General features: G+C 36.0%; 1 protein-coding gene across 9 annotated transcripts in view; it reads right to left on the bottom strand.

Annotated features, from left to right (window-relative positions):
- The window catches only part of LOC131803696 (MAGUK p55 subfamily member 7-like), a 54,691-nt gene that overhangs the window by 22,204 nt on the left and 19,744 nt on the right, over nt 1-12,743 (bottom strand). For all 9 annotated transcript variants that reach the window (XM_059125233.1, XM_059125219.1, XM_059125224.1 and 6 more), the window contains 4 exons: nt 2,056-2,172; nt 1,807-1,988; nt 1,625-1,720; nt 1,388-1,519 (listed from right to left, as the gene is read on the bottom strand). In XM_059125233.1, the coding sequence (XP_058981216.1) occupies nt 1,388-1,519; nt 1,625-1,720; nt 1,807-1,988; nt 2,056-2,101 (456 nt within the window). In that variant the 5' untranslated portion in view covers nt 2,102-2,172. The remainder of the gene's footprint in view (nt 1-1,387; nt 1,520-1,624; nt 1,721-1,806; nt 1,989-2,055; nt 2,173-12,743) is intronic.

Genomic DNA, 12,743 nt, shown 5'->3' with positions numbered 1-12,743 from the left:
ACATATTTCCAAAATCATCTCCATATTTTAACCCCAACTCACATTGCGTTACCAAAAAATCTTTAAATCCTAAATCTTACACAACAAAAAATATCCTGATTCCAAATTTTGGATTTCCAACTATATTCCTTCCCCAAATATTAAATTTAATATCATATAGTACTTTTCGCACGTGTTTCCTCACAAAAAGTGATCACAAAACGAAATTTTATATTGAGTACTTTTCGTACTTTTCAAGTACCTTTTCCCAAAACCACTTTCTATTCTCAATCTTACACTCTAACATTGACCCCAATATAAACATTTCAAATTTCCAGCTTCATCCATCCCCAAACCCAAATTGTACCAAAATTTTGTACCAAACCCACTTCCGTATATCAACTACTTCCCAAACTTATTTCTTATACCAAATGGTACCAAATTTAGTGATTCTTAGTCCAATAATAATTCGAATTTCCAAAAAAAAAACTTTTAATACATCTTCCTACACAGCATCGGCGACCCTCATTTCATCTTTCAGAATACCAACTGTATCCATTCGTCTAATAAAATGAAATAAATTTTTAGTACATTTATAGTTCGCATTTCCAAGAGCCCAGCCTTAAATTACTACTACACGCCAACATTTTAGCTTTAGCAATTTCGCCTGGGAGTTGATGAATTAGCCATTCGCTCATTACTCTACTCTTTTATATACATAAATTAGTTTTACCCAGAGCTCAGATTTTTTCCTTTTTACTCGCGAGCGAAACATACGGAGAGAGAATGCTTGAAGAGAAGGAGTTTTACGTGAAAATAACTCTACACCCTGTTGTTTCATGTGGGAACGTTAGTGAACTACGCCCCGTCGAAAAATAAGAGCGGGAGTAAAAAGGTTCGAAATATATTGGCTTCGGTGCTCTTAATCGCGTTTGGTGTTGGTTCGTAGAATGTGCTCGATTACTAGCAGATTTTACTCTCATTGGAAATCGTAAATGCCTACACGCTCTTATTCTAGTGGCATTGAAACGTAGGCTACTCTTGATTCCTTTACACTCCTGGTACTCCTGCTCGAATTCGAGTAGGAAGTGAAATTCGCTCAGAATTATGATCCAAACTAGCTCTCCCTAGTCTTTATGTATTTTCAAGATTTCTGTTAATATTAAAAAAATTAAAAAAAAATATTTTTCCGATACATTTGAAACACTGTGCCCGTCATGTCAATGACATTTACCTTAATGAACAAAAACAAAAACTTTATGAATATAAATATGAAATACAATACGTTTTGTATATATGACCCCATATTTGGGTGACAGAGAATAACTCTGAATACCTTTCCACCCAACCATATCCTATTATTTTCCCAAAGTTTTTTTTTCGCAAGTTCTATTCATGCAGGACTTACCAAGGGTTCATTACTTTTAACCAATTGAACAATTTTAATGGTCTCCTCATCTTCATCCATTTCTATGGGTAAATCGGGAAGATGTGGATAGAAGTCCTTTTGAGCAATGGCATCGTGGGCATAAAGAAGACTCTAGAAGGTATGGAAGAAAAACAAAAACATAAAATAAATGGAAAACGAAAATCGAAGGGCACATTAATTAAAACGAAAAATCTTGTGGAAAGCCAAAACACTCACTTGTAAATGCGGTTTCTGTAGTAGATGAAATGCCTCGCGGCAATCCTCGTTCAGGTGACATTGCTGTGATAATTGTTCCAGCACTTCACACATTATCTACTCAAAGTAAGGGGCGAGAGAGAGAAAAACAAATTTCTCATTAATTTAAAGAAAAAGGGGCGATATTTTTTTCAAATTCCTACCATCCCTGATGTTGATAGAATGGGTGCCAGACGATCATCCTTCCCCACCTTGGCCACTTTACTGTGGACGTTGACCAAAGCATTCAATTCTTTGGACTCCAGCAGCGTCTGCAGAAAATCAATTTCTTGATCATTGGAAAGACTTTCAGCTTCTTTAAGCGATGCTATCAGCTTGGAAAGAGCTGTAATTGGAAAAGAGGATGTAAAGGTGTTGTATATATGTTAGGGGTATTTGATGCTGTCACTTACCCGGATCCCAGTGTGTATCATTTGCTGCCATAACTTCAGCTGTCATAATTCATAAAAATGACGGCAGGGAATTTTTACAAAAATTAGTCTACGTCTACTTGGGGCGTTCAATGTTATCTGGAAATAAGAAGGAGAAATGAATTATTTCAGAGGTGTCAAGGATTGTCATAGAACGACATATTAAACATATAATCGTTAATTTTTAATAGAATATTTCCGACGGACTGTCAGGAAGATTTTAAAGAATATATTCTGCAAGGACTTTTAAGGAGTATTTCTTTAAACACTAGTACATTTCTTTACCCTACAAAATTATGTAACACCTCGAAATATTGGTTCTGCACATAAGAATGTATATATGGATCTTTCTACCTCGCCAAGCTGAGTCGATCTAGGTACGTATGTTCGTCCGTTCGTCCGTCCATCTGAACATGCTAATTTGTAATCACGCTACAGGTCGCAATTATGATTCAATCCTCACAAAATTTTGCACGGAGGTGTGGCTATGGTCAGTATAGAAGCCTATTGCTGGAAGGTGATTGCAAAATATTTAGGGGTTCAGTGGTCGCAATTATAGACCAATCGACACGAAATTTAACATGGAGCTAGAGTTTTGGGCTACCAATTTGGATGGTCATCCGATAATATTTAGCGGGTAAAATAGACCACAATTATTGTGAAAAAATAGGAAAATTCCCGTTAATCAAAGAATATTTCTAATCCCGAAATCACAAATACACGAAAAGGTCATTTCTGACCGTTACACTGATCTGATATCCAAGATATGTCATATATACCCAAAAATATATACAATCACATATATCAACGAAGTGGATGATAGTTAGACCGCTTGTAATTTAAGAACGGCTGGTCGGATTTTGAAAATTCGTACCAATTCAGAATGGCCTGTTGGCATAAAAGAATAAAATCTAGAAAAAAGGTGCTAATAAAAATGTGAATATTTTTTCTTATTATTTTGTGATATTTATACCCTACACCATACTGCGGTCAGGGTACTATGTCTTTGTGCAATTGTTTGTAACATAGAGGAGGAAGTTATTCGTGATGGAATTCAAGCGTGATGGTGTGATTTCTTTATATTTGGCTGGGAAATCACAAGTGGCTATCGTTAGAGCACTCCAGAATTTAAATGTGAATAAAACTTATGTGTCTCATCGCTCGTTACCGTGACACTGGTAGCGTAGCCCGACGTCAAGGAAGTAGACGGAAGAAAACTGCAACATCAGCAGAAATAGTTCGAAAAGTAAAAAAGCGACTTAATCGAAACCCGCGTCGCAGTGACCGAAAAATGGCTTCTGAGCTGAACATATCACAATATTCCATTCGGCAAATATTGAAAAAATGAGCTCGGGATAAAGCCATTGAAATTCCAAATTGAAATCCAAAAAAGAAATTACACCGCAACAGAAAGAAAATAGACTCAAAAGTGCTAAAGAGTTGAAAAGAGCTGAAATCTTAAGTCTGAATTTTAAACTTTTCAAGGTAACAGCCAGAGTTGCAATCTGCTTTTTTTGGAACTACAGTCAGGAATTAAAAAAAAGTAATAAAAAAAATATAAGAAAAACTGTCGGATATCTATCTGATTATACCCTCCACCTTGAAAAGGAGGGTATATTAAGTTTAACATCCCTAAATATTCGTCGTAGACCCCATAAAGAACATACAGGGTGCGATGAAAAAACTGATACCAATTTCAGACTGCTGTCATTACTAAGCCCCTCGTCCGACAGCTGTTAAAATTATTCCAATAACAGCTCACTATATTGCTTACAAGCGTACAAAAGCAGTTTGGTGAGAATTTCCAAGAAAAAAAAGTTATTTGTGATGGAATTCAAGCGTGATAGCGTGATTTCTTTATATTTGGCTGGAAAACCTATCGTTAAAGCACTCCAGAATTTAAATGTTACCCTGATAGTGGTAGCGTAGACCGTCGTCAAGGAAGTGGTCATGATCAGCATTAAATTCTAAGTCGATTCCCACATTATTTGACGTAGAGCTTAGTACAACAATTTGTATTGTGTCTAGGATGGTTGATATTGAAAATGAAATTTATCGGTCCACGTTTTGGAATAGCCGCCATATAACGGTACCTCCTGATATTCGGTATTTTGATTTTTTTTAAGGATTTTGGTATTTGTAGTTCATATCGAGTTCTTGCTCCGGCGGCAGAACATTGAAAATTTAGGTCCACGTTTTCCTATTGAGCACATATAACGATACCTACCGATACTCGGTATTTTAATAATCCTAGTCACATTGTTTCAATTTTTGTATTTAAGAAGAGGTTATTAAAAGTTTGGATAGGCCGAACTTTGTTGCTTGTTTTTTTAAAGACTTTTTTTTTTGGTGTTTTTTGTAGATATTTTCTTTTGTCAAATAATTTGTTAGAAGATTATAAGAGGTATGACCTTGGATTTTAAAGGGCTTATTCTAGAAGAAAATGAAATCGTAAATTTTTAATGAACTTTTTTTTGAAGGTTTATCAGAGCTAAAATCGTATAAGACCAATAAAAACTAAAAGGAGTTAAGAAGAACGTATTTCACAAAAAAAAAAAAGAAAAATGCTTGGAATTTTTGTTTGAACCGATAGTACAGTCCATATAATTTAAGGTTTGAAGATTATTTGAGCAATTTTATCCAGTTTTTTCAAAAAGACAGACTAAAAATCACCATTTATAATATGATCAAAGAATCCAAAGAATAATGAAAAAATAATTCCATTTTTTGCAATTTTTATACCCTACAACACTATGTGTTGGGGGTATTATAAGTTTGATTGGGCCAAAAATTATGTAACACCACGAAATATTGGTTTCCCACATAGGAAAGTATATATGGATCATCCTAGCTCGCCGAGCTGAGTCGATCTAGCTATGTATGTCCGTCCGTCCGTCTGTCCGTCTGTCCATGTTAATTTGTAATCACTCTACAGGTCGCAATTATGGCCCGATCTTCACGAAATTTGGAATGGAGGTCGGGGTTGGGCCAGAATAGAACCCTATTTCTTTTGGAGATGATCGCCAAATGTTTAGGGGTTGAAATGGACCAAATACTGAAAAAATGTCGGATTTTGCAGTAGCTATACAGGTCGCAATTATAGACCAATCGACGCGGAATTTCGCATGTAGCGGGGGGGGAAGAAGCCTACCAATTTGGGTGGTCATCGGATAATATTTAGCGGGTAAAATAGACCATATCTTTTGTGTTGAAAAAATTCAAAATTTTTCATTAAACCGCGAATATTTTAAATCCCGGCGAAATCACAAAGCCATCACAAGGTTACTTCTGATCTTTATATTGATGTTAACATCCAACAAAACGGATATATATCAAAATATTTGCGATATATATGTTTATATGCTTGAAAAATCTCTCATATGTCGAGAACGGCTGAACTGATTTCGACAGTTCTCATTAATTCAGAATGGCCTCTTGGCAGGAAAGAAAAAACGTCTATAAAAATCGCATAAAGATATCTCTCTAAAGATGAAAATATTGATTTTTTAAAATTTTCTCATAATTTTTCAATTGTGTCATATTTTTGGCATATTTTCATTTTGAATTAAACATTTGGTAATATTTCTACAGCTAACAAAACTTCGTAGTTAGGATATCAGGATATCATATACAGATCGCATTTATGGCCCGATCCTTACGAAATTTAGCATGGAGATAAGATGAGGGTCAGAATAGAAGCCTACTCTTTTTGGAGATGAAATGGACCAAAAAACTGCAAAATTGTCAGCAGGTCGTAAATATTGCCCGATCCTCACCACATTTGAATGGGGGTTACTGGGCATTGCAAAAGCCAAGCAGTTTTGGATGGCCATCCAAAAATATTCAATGTGTGAAATAGTTTGCCAACTTTTGTAGACAAAATACGAAAATGTCCATTCCAGTGACTTTTTGGAGAATTCACAAATACAGGAAAGACACACTTCTGACTATTTCGTTAACGCTGATTTCGTTGAAGAATATAGTCAAATGTCTGTATCTCATTTAGATGCGTTTCAGTCAAAAACCAATAATAAATGTTAATCTTTTGTCACTTCTGAGAGATTATAGGTCTTTGGAAAATATTGGTTCCAGATCTAGGAAGACCATTTACGTGCAACATCTACCAATAAATTGGAAATAAGCAAATTAGTTTAAGTTGCTATTATTCGAAAATTAGAGAACGGAACCTGATGGTTTTCTTTTATTATTTGTCACAATATCTTGTGGAATTCTTTCGAGTATCTCGCCTATATAAACTGTATCGTTTATTATATTGTTGTAGGGTATTCAACGGTCGGCCCCGCTCGACTGTAGCCTTTGCTTACTTGTTTTAAATTAATTTTTCTTGGTGTATTAGGCATTTCGCCCATTTACGCACATGACTAACTCCTCGTTCGAAAACAAGTGACAAGTTGTGATTGGTTGGCATTTTGTGTTTTTTTTTTTTGTGATTTGTGTGCCAGCGATATTATAAACCAACACCTAACCACTACTTAAATACTCTTAAATTTTTAATATGCATTTGGCTGTCAGTGCGCCAGTGTGCAAATATGTATATTTACATACATATGCATGATGCTCGCCTTGCAGAAATGCATTTATCACATGCCAGCCATCACAATGCTACACCCTACAATTCAAATACACCCCGATAACAAAATGGTGGGACGAACCAGTCATTTGTCAAGTGTTCTAAATAGAGATGGCGAGATTTGAATGTTGGTAGAAATCAAAATCCCAAGATAGATGAACAAATAAATACAATGAATTCTCAAGTTTCTAATTTATGAAGATGAAGATAAAGTAAACGATAAGGAGATTAATATATATTATCGCCCATACTTTTATTTTCATGTTCGGCATCCCTGCGAAGTATTTAGGTTTTCCTTCATTTGGTGAGTAAGCACTTATTCAGCCATTGAGTTAGCCATCCACATAGTAATGGCAGTGATTACCCACGTTTTGAAATACATTCGAATGGGTCGCGATGACGAATTATCAAAGGAAATAATATGTATTTATAAAATCCACGATTATAGCTCTGATAGTTATATTATACCTCAAATAATCTCAGAAAAATATATTTTAAAAATCCACGATTATGGCTCTCCTTGAATAAATATATTAAAAATTCGACGAATATATCTCTAATAGTCCCGAAAATAAAGAATATGTCAAAAATCCCAGGTTATAGTTCAAGTCCTGGAAAATATATTATAAAGAATCCACGATTGATAGTCCTTGAACAAATATATTTAAAAAAAACTGTAAGGAAAGGTCAAAAGTCGGTCAGTGCCGACTATATGATACCCTACACCACTATGTGTTATGGTAGAGCTCCCGTAAGAAAAAAGTTTATATTTGGAATTTATGTGAAGAAGATCGTATTAACTATGATTCTTACTTGAATGCGTATCATGACTTTAGAATAGTCACAATTTGGGAAATATATCCAACTCTTAAATGATTTTCAACCACTTCGACGTAGGCTTTTGTACCTTTACTACCAAATTACATTGCTGAATAGGGCATGATAAGACTTCGATAAGAATTATATAACAAAATATTTTTGGAGCTATACATATACCGGACCGAGTTTCACCAAATGGAAAAATTCGTTTGAATATGAAAAATCTATCCAATTTGGGAAGATATTACGTATAACCGTATTATCGGATAAAGATTTACAGGGTGAGATGAAAAAACTGCTGTCATTTCTAAGTCACTCGTCCGACAGCTGTTAAAATTATTATTTTGATGAGAATTTTCTAGAAAAAAAGTTATTCGTGATGGAATTCAAGTGTAAAAGTGTGATTTCTTTATATTTGGCTGGAAAACCACAAGTGACTATCGTTAGAGCTCTCCAGCATTTAAATGTGAATAAATCTTTTGTGTCTCATACCATCGCTCGTTACCGTGGTACTGTTAGCGTAGCCCGACGTCAAGGAAGTCGACGGAAGGTAACAGCAACATCAACAGAAATAGTTCAAAATGTAAAAAAAGCAAAACCCGCGTCGCAGTGGCCGAAAAATGCCTCGTGAGCTGAATATTACATGAGCTCGGCGTAAAGTCATTCAAATTCAAAATGTGCAAGAACTTACACCGCAACCGAAAGAAAATAGACTCAAAAGAGCTAAAAAGTTGCTTCACTTGGCCGAAAGTGGTGAACTGCCGATTTTATTTTTTTCCGATGAGAAAACATTCGTTTGTAAACAAACAAAATGATCGTGTTTACTTGTCAAAGAGGTCAGCGGAAAATGTGCACCTTGGGTTGGCCACCAGAACTCTAGCGCGGGCCATGGTGATGGTGTGGGCCGCCATAACAGCCAATGATCGCACTCCGCTCGTATTAATCGACCGTGGCATCAGAATAAATGCCGAATATTATCGCGAAAATATTCTGGAGGGTGTATTAAAGCCTTGGGCACGCAAACATTTTGGCAGACCTTGGACATTCCAACAGGACTCAGCACCATCGCACTCAGCACGCGCCACCCATGAGTGGTTACAAAAGGAGGTTCCTCGCTTCATTTCCAGCGCATAATGGCCACCAAAATCTCCGGATACCAATCCATTGGACTATTGTGTCTGGAGTATTTTGGAAAGCATGGTTGACACTAAAAGCGCTTCGCCGGAAATGGGCCAATATACTACAGAGCAACACTCGGGCAGCGTGTGACGTTTTCATGGGCCGTTTGAAGGCCATAATTCGTGCCAAAGGTGACCAATACGAACAAATCTAAACTTATTCTAAAACTTGATGCTATTTCCGACACGATTTGCGTTCATTAAAAAAAAAAAAAAAAAACAGTAAAGAAAGTCTTAAAGTCGGTCGGAGCCGACTTTATGATACCCCACACCATTTGCTAATTTAGTAGAGCTCCGCATAACATTTAAAAGTTTTTATGGGAGAATTCAATCATACACGCTATGATTATAATTATAATTTAAAGTTCAAGGGGTAAATATGCCGAAGCATTTGTATCTTTTAAATTCTGACTTATATTACCCATTTGGAGCTATATCCAAATCGGAACCGATTTCGATAAAATTTGGCAAAGATATTTCTGAGCTGTATTTGATATATTTCCTTGAATATCGTTGTTACAGAGTGCATATTACGGTTGTGGGTAACAAATATGACAAATCGGATGAACATTATATATGGGAGCTATAGCTATATCTGAACCGATCTTCACCAAATTTGACATACTAGCTTCTAGACTCAATTCGGTCGTAAGTGCCAATTTGGGCAAATATTAGAAGTTTGGTTTACAATAAAAGGTAAACCGGACGAAGTTATATATGGGAGCTATATCCAAATCTGAGCCGATCTCGATTTGGCATACTTATTTTCAGGCCTAATTTGGTTGTATGTGCAAAATTCCATACTATTTGGACTGATATTACACGTTTGGTGCACAATAAAAGGCAAATAGGACGAAGATATATATGGGAGCTATATCTTTGCTAAACAAATGATTTGTGCAAAATTTCATAGGGCAATAAATGCGAACTGTACTTTGTTTACAAAAATACATGGACAGACGGACGGACGGACATGCATAAATCGACTCAGAATGTGATTCTATGCAGATCATCAAAAGGAACTATGGGTCTATCTCGTTTCCTTTTGCTCGTTACAAACAAATGCACAAAGACATAATACCCTGACCAACTTGTGGTGTAGGGTATAAAAAAAAAAAAAATAGAAAACCATGGCGTTTGACTTTGTTGCAGTTTTTTTTATCTCACCCTGTATATCAAAGGTATATGAAAGTCAGAACCGATCTCTATAGAATTTGGCAAAGGTATTTCCGAGCAGTATCTGATGTCCATCATCAAATATCATTGTTGTAGAGTGCATACTACGCATGTGAGGGACTCGAACACCTAATAGGATAAAACATATATATGGGAGCTATTGCTATCTGTTAAACAATTTCAACCAAATTTGAAGTACTTGTTTCCAGGATGAATTCAGTCGGAATTGCCAAGACTCAGTTCATTTCATTTGGGCTGATATTAGCCATTTGGTGCACAATAAACCTGATCTCGAATAAAGATATATATGGGAGCTACATCCAAATCTGATCCAATCTCGATAAAATTTGACAGAGGTATTTCTGGGCTGTTTCTTAAGTCTGGTACCAAAGATCATTGTTTTGTAGTGCATATTACGCCTGTGAGGGACATAAAGCGCCAAATAAGATGAAACATATATATGGAAGCTATAGCTATATCTTATCCGACTTTCAGAATTTGATGTACTTGCTTCTAGACTGAATTCGTTTGTATGTGCAAAAATTCAGGTCATTTGGACTGATGAGCTAACTGAGCTGTATCTAGGTTTGACCAATTTTCACCAATTTCAATATTCCACCATCATTCGTTCACCCTAAACCATACTGTACCATTTACTACAGTTCGCACACTAAGTAAACTTTTCCAAACCCACCTTCATATTCACTTTCCAACCTTGATTATCATAGCTAATTTCAAGTTTTTAGTTCTATGAATTTTTGAAAACCCTGCACTCCATCAGTGACTCTTGTTCCAAATTTGTCTAAAACAAAATAATTAATCTTCAGTACAGTTTATTACTTTTCGTACTATTTTAGTAAGAATTTCCAGAAAGGTATTTTCCAAAAGGTAGAAATTCCTTATATACAAATCCTTTTAGTTTTCCTTATAAAAGTGGACAGTTGTGCATCCCAGTGCGGTGTCCTGCCTAAATAAAATCCTTATTATTATTTGGTCCCTCATTTCCCAATTTCAATAGAAATTCCAAAATTTCGACCCACTTTAATGTTTTTCTTCACAAATTCCCATACACTTCATATTAGCGAATAGTTTTAACAATTTGTTCGTGTGTCTGTGTGCGTGTTGGTGAATGTTTAAGCGTTTTTTGTGTAGTTTCCTACAACAAAAGCAAATCTCTTATTTATTGCATATTTTCCTATTATTCTATTTTGTTGATTTTCTTTGTGAGTTTTTCTTTTTTTTTTTTGCTGACGTTATTTCTTCTTGCCTTTGCCATTGTTGTCGTTGTTGTTGCTGTGTTGTGGACGTTTTGGCTGCTCTATTTGTTTTTGGCCCATCTTCTATCAACAGGCGACAAACGGGTGCCAAAATTTACATTCAACCAGAACAACAGACGCCAAACTCATACTCAACCAACAAAAACCAACAACTACAAAAACGTAGAAAATATAAATCAGACAGCGAAAAATGACAAAAATATGTTGAGGCTTGATGACGGAAGGCGGAATGAGACAGGAAATCGGGCAACGAGAGGGGAGTTGGGTATTACAATAACCATAAACGTTGGTGACACAATAATAATATTTACAAGAAGAAGAAAATGTCGAAGACGAAGACGGACAAAAAAAAAAAGAAAATTCCAACGCCTTTCAACAACTGAATTGTGCGGTCTTATATTTTTGTTGTTGATTGCTTGACCGTAATTTACTTAACGATTAAAATACTTGAACGTTCCGAGCGTATATAAATTTGTATGTGTCTGTGTAGATATGTTAATGTACAATATTTAAATGCATAATTATTTAATAATAGAATGGTGAGACCTCAAATTAGCTCATGAAATATTAAAAATAGATAGTTAAGCATCCATGCGTTGTAAATACTTTCATATACATACATTCATATATATATACATGTGTAAAGCAGCTACTTTGCCGTAATTACTGACACAAGATTTTATTTTTATGCGAAGTTGGTCTCGGCCCTACGACATCATTGGCAATATTTTTTTCTAATAAGATATGCTTTATATCTCTGAATGGCTGCGCTACAGAGCAGAAACAACCGAAATTATCTCTACAACATGGACAGTCAAATTGTATACGTAATTTCTCGAAAAAATATACAGAGTGAGATAAAAAAACTTCAACAAAGTCAAACGTCATAATTTTTAATTTTTTTTTTAAACAAAACAAAAAGTGTCGGAAATAGCATCAAATTTTAGAATACGTTTATATTAGTTCGAATTGGTCACCCTTGGCACGAATTATGGCCTTCCAACGGCCAATGAAACCGTCACACGCTGTTGCTCTGTGGTATTTTGGCCCATTCCCTGCGAAGCGCTTGCTTGAGGTGATCGTCACTTTGGTATTTTTTAGTGCCAACCTTGCTTTCTAAAATACTCCAGAGACAATAGTCCAACGGATTGGTATACGGAGATTTTGGTGGCCATTGTGCACGGGAAATGAAGCGAGGAACCTTATTTTGTCACCATTCTTGGGTGGCGCGTGCTGAGTGCGATGGTGTTGAGTCCTGTTGGCATGTCAAAGGTCTGCCGCCAAAATTTTGGCATGCTCAAGGCTTTAATACACCCTCCAGATTATTTTCGCGATGATATTCTGCATTTATTCTGATGACACGGCCGATTAATACGAGCGGATAGTGACCATCCGCTTTTATGGCTGCCCACACCATCACCTTGGCCGGCGCTTGAGTTCTGGTGACCAACCGAAGGTGCAAATTTTCAGCTGACCTCTTTGACAAGTAAACACGATCATTTGGTTTGTTTACAAAACTGCTGGACAACGAATATTTTCTTATCGGAGAAAACCAAATTCGGCAGTTCGCCACTTTCGGCCAAGCGAAGCAACTCTTTAGCTCTTTTGAGTCTATTTTCTTTTTGTTGC

Source organism: Musca domestica, unplaced genomic scaffold (genome assembly GCF_030504385.1).
Source record: "Musca domestica strain aabys unplaced genomic scaffold, Musca_domestica.polishedcontigs.V.1.1 10, whole genome shotgun sequence".
Taxonomy (NCBI): domain Eukaryota; kingdom Metazoa; phylum Arthropoda; class Insecta; order Diptera; family Muscidae; genus Musca; species Musca domestica.
Note: the sequence above shows the minus strand (reverse complement) of the source record. Positions and strands in the feature narration are given on the sequence as shown.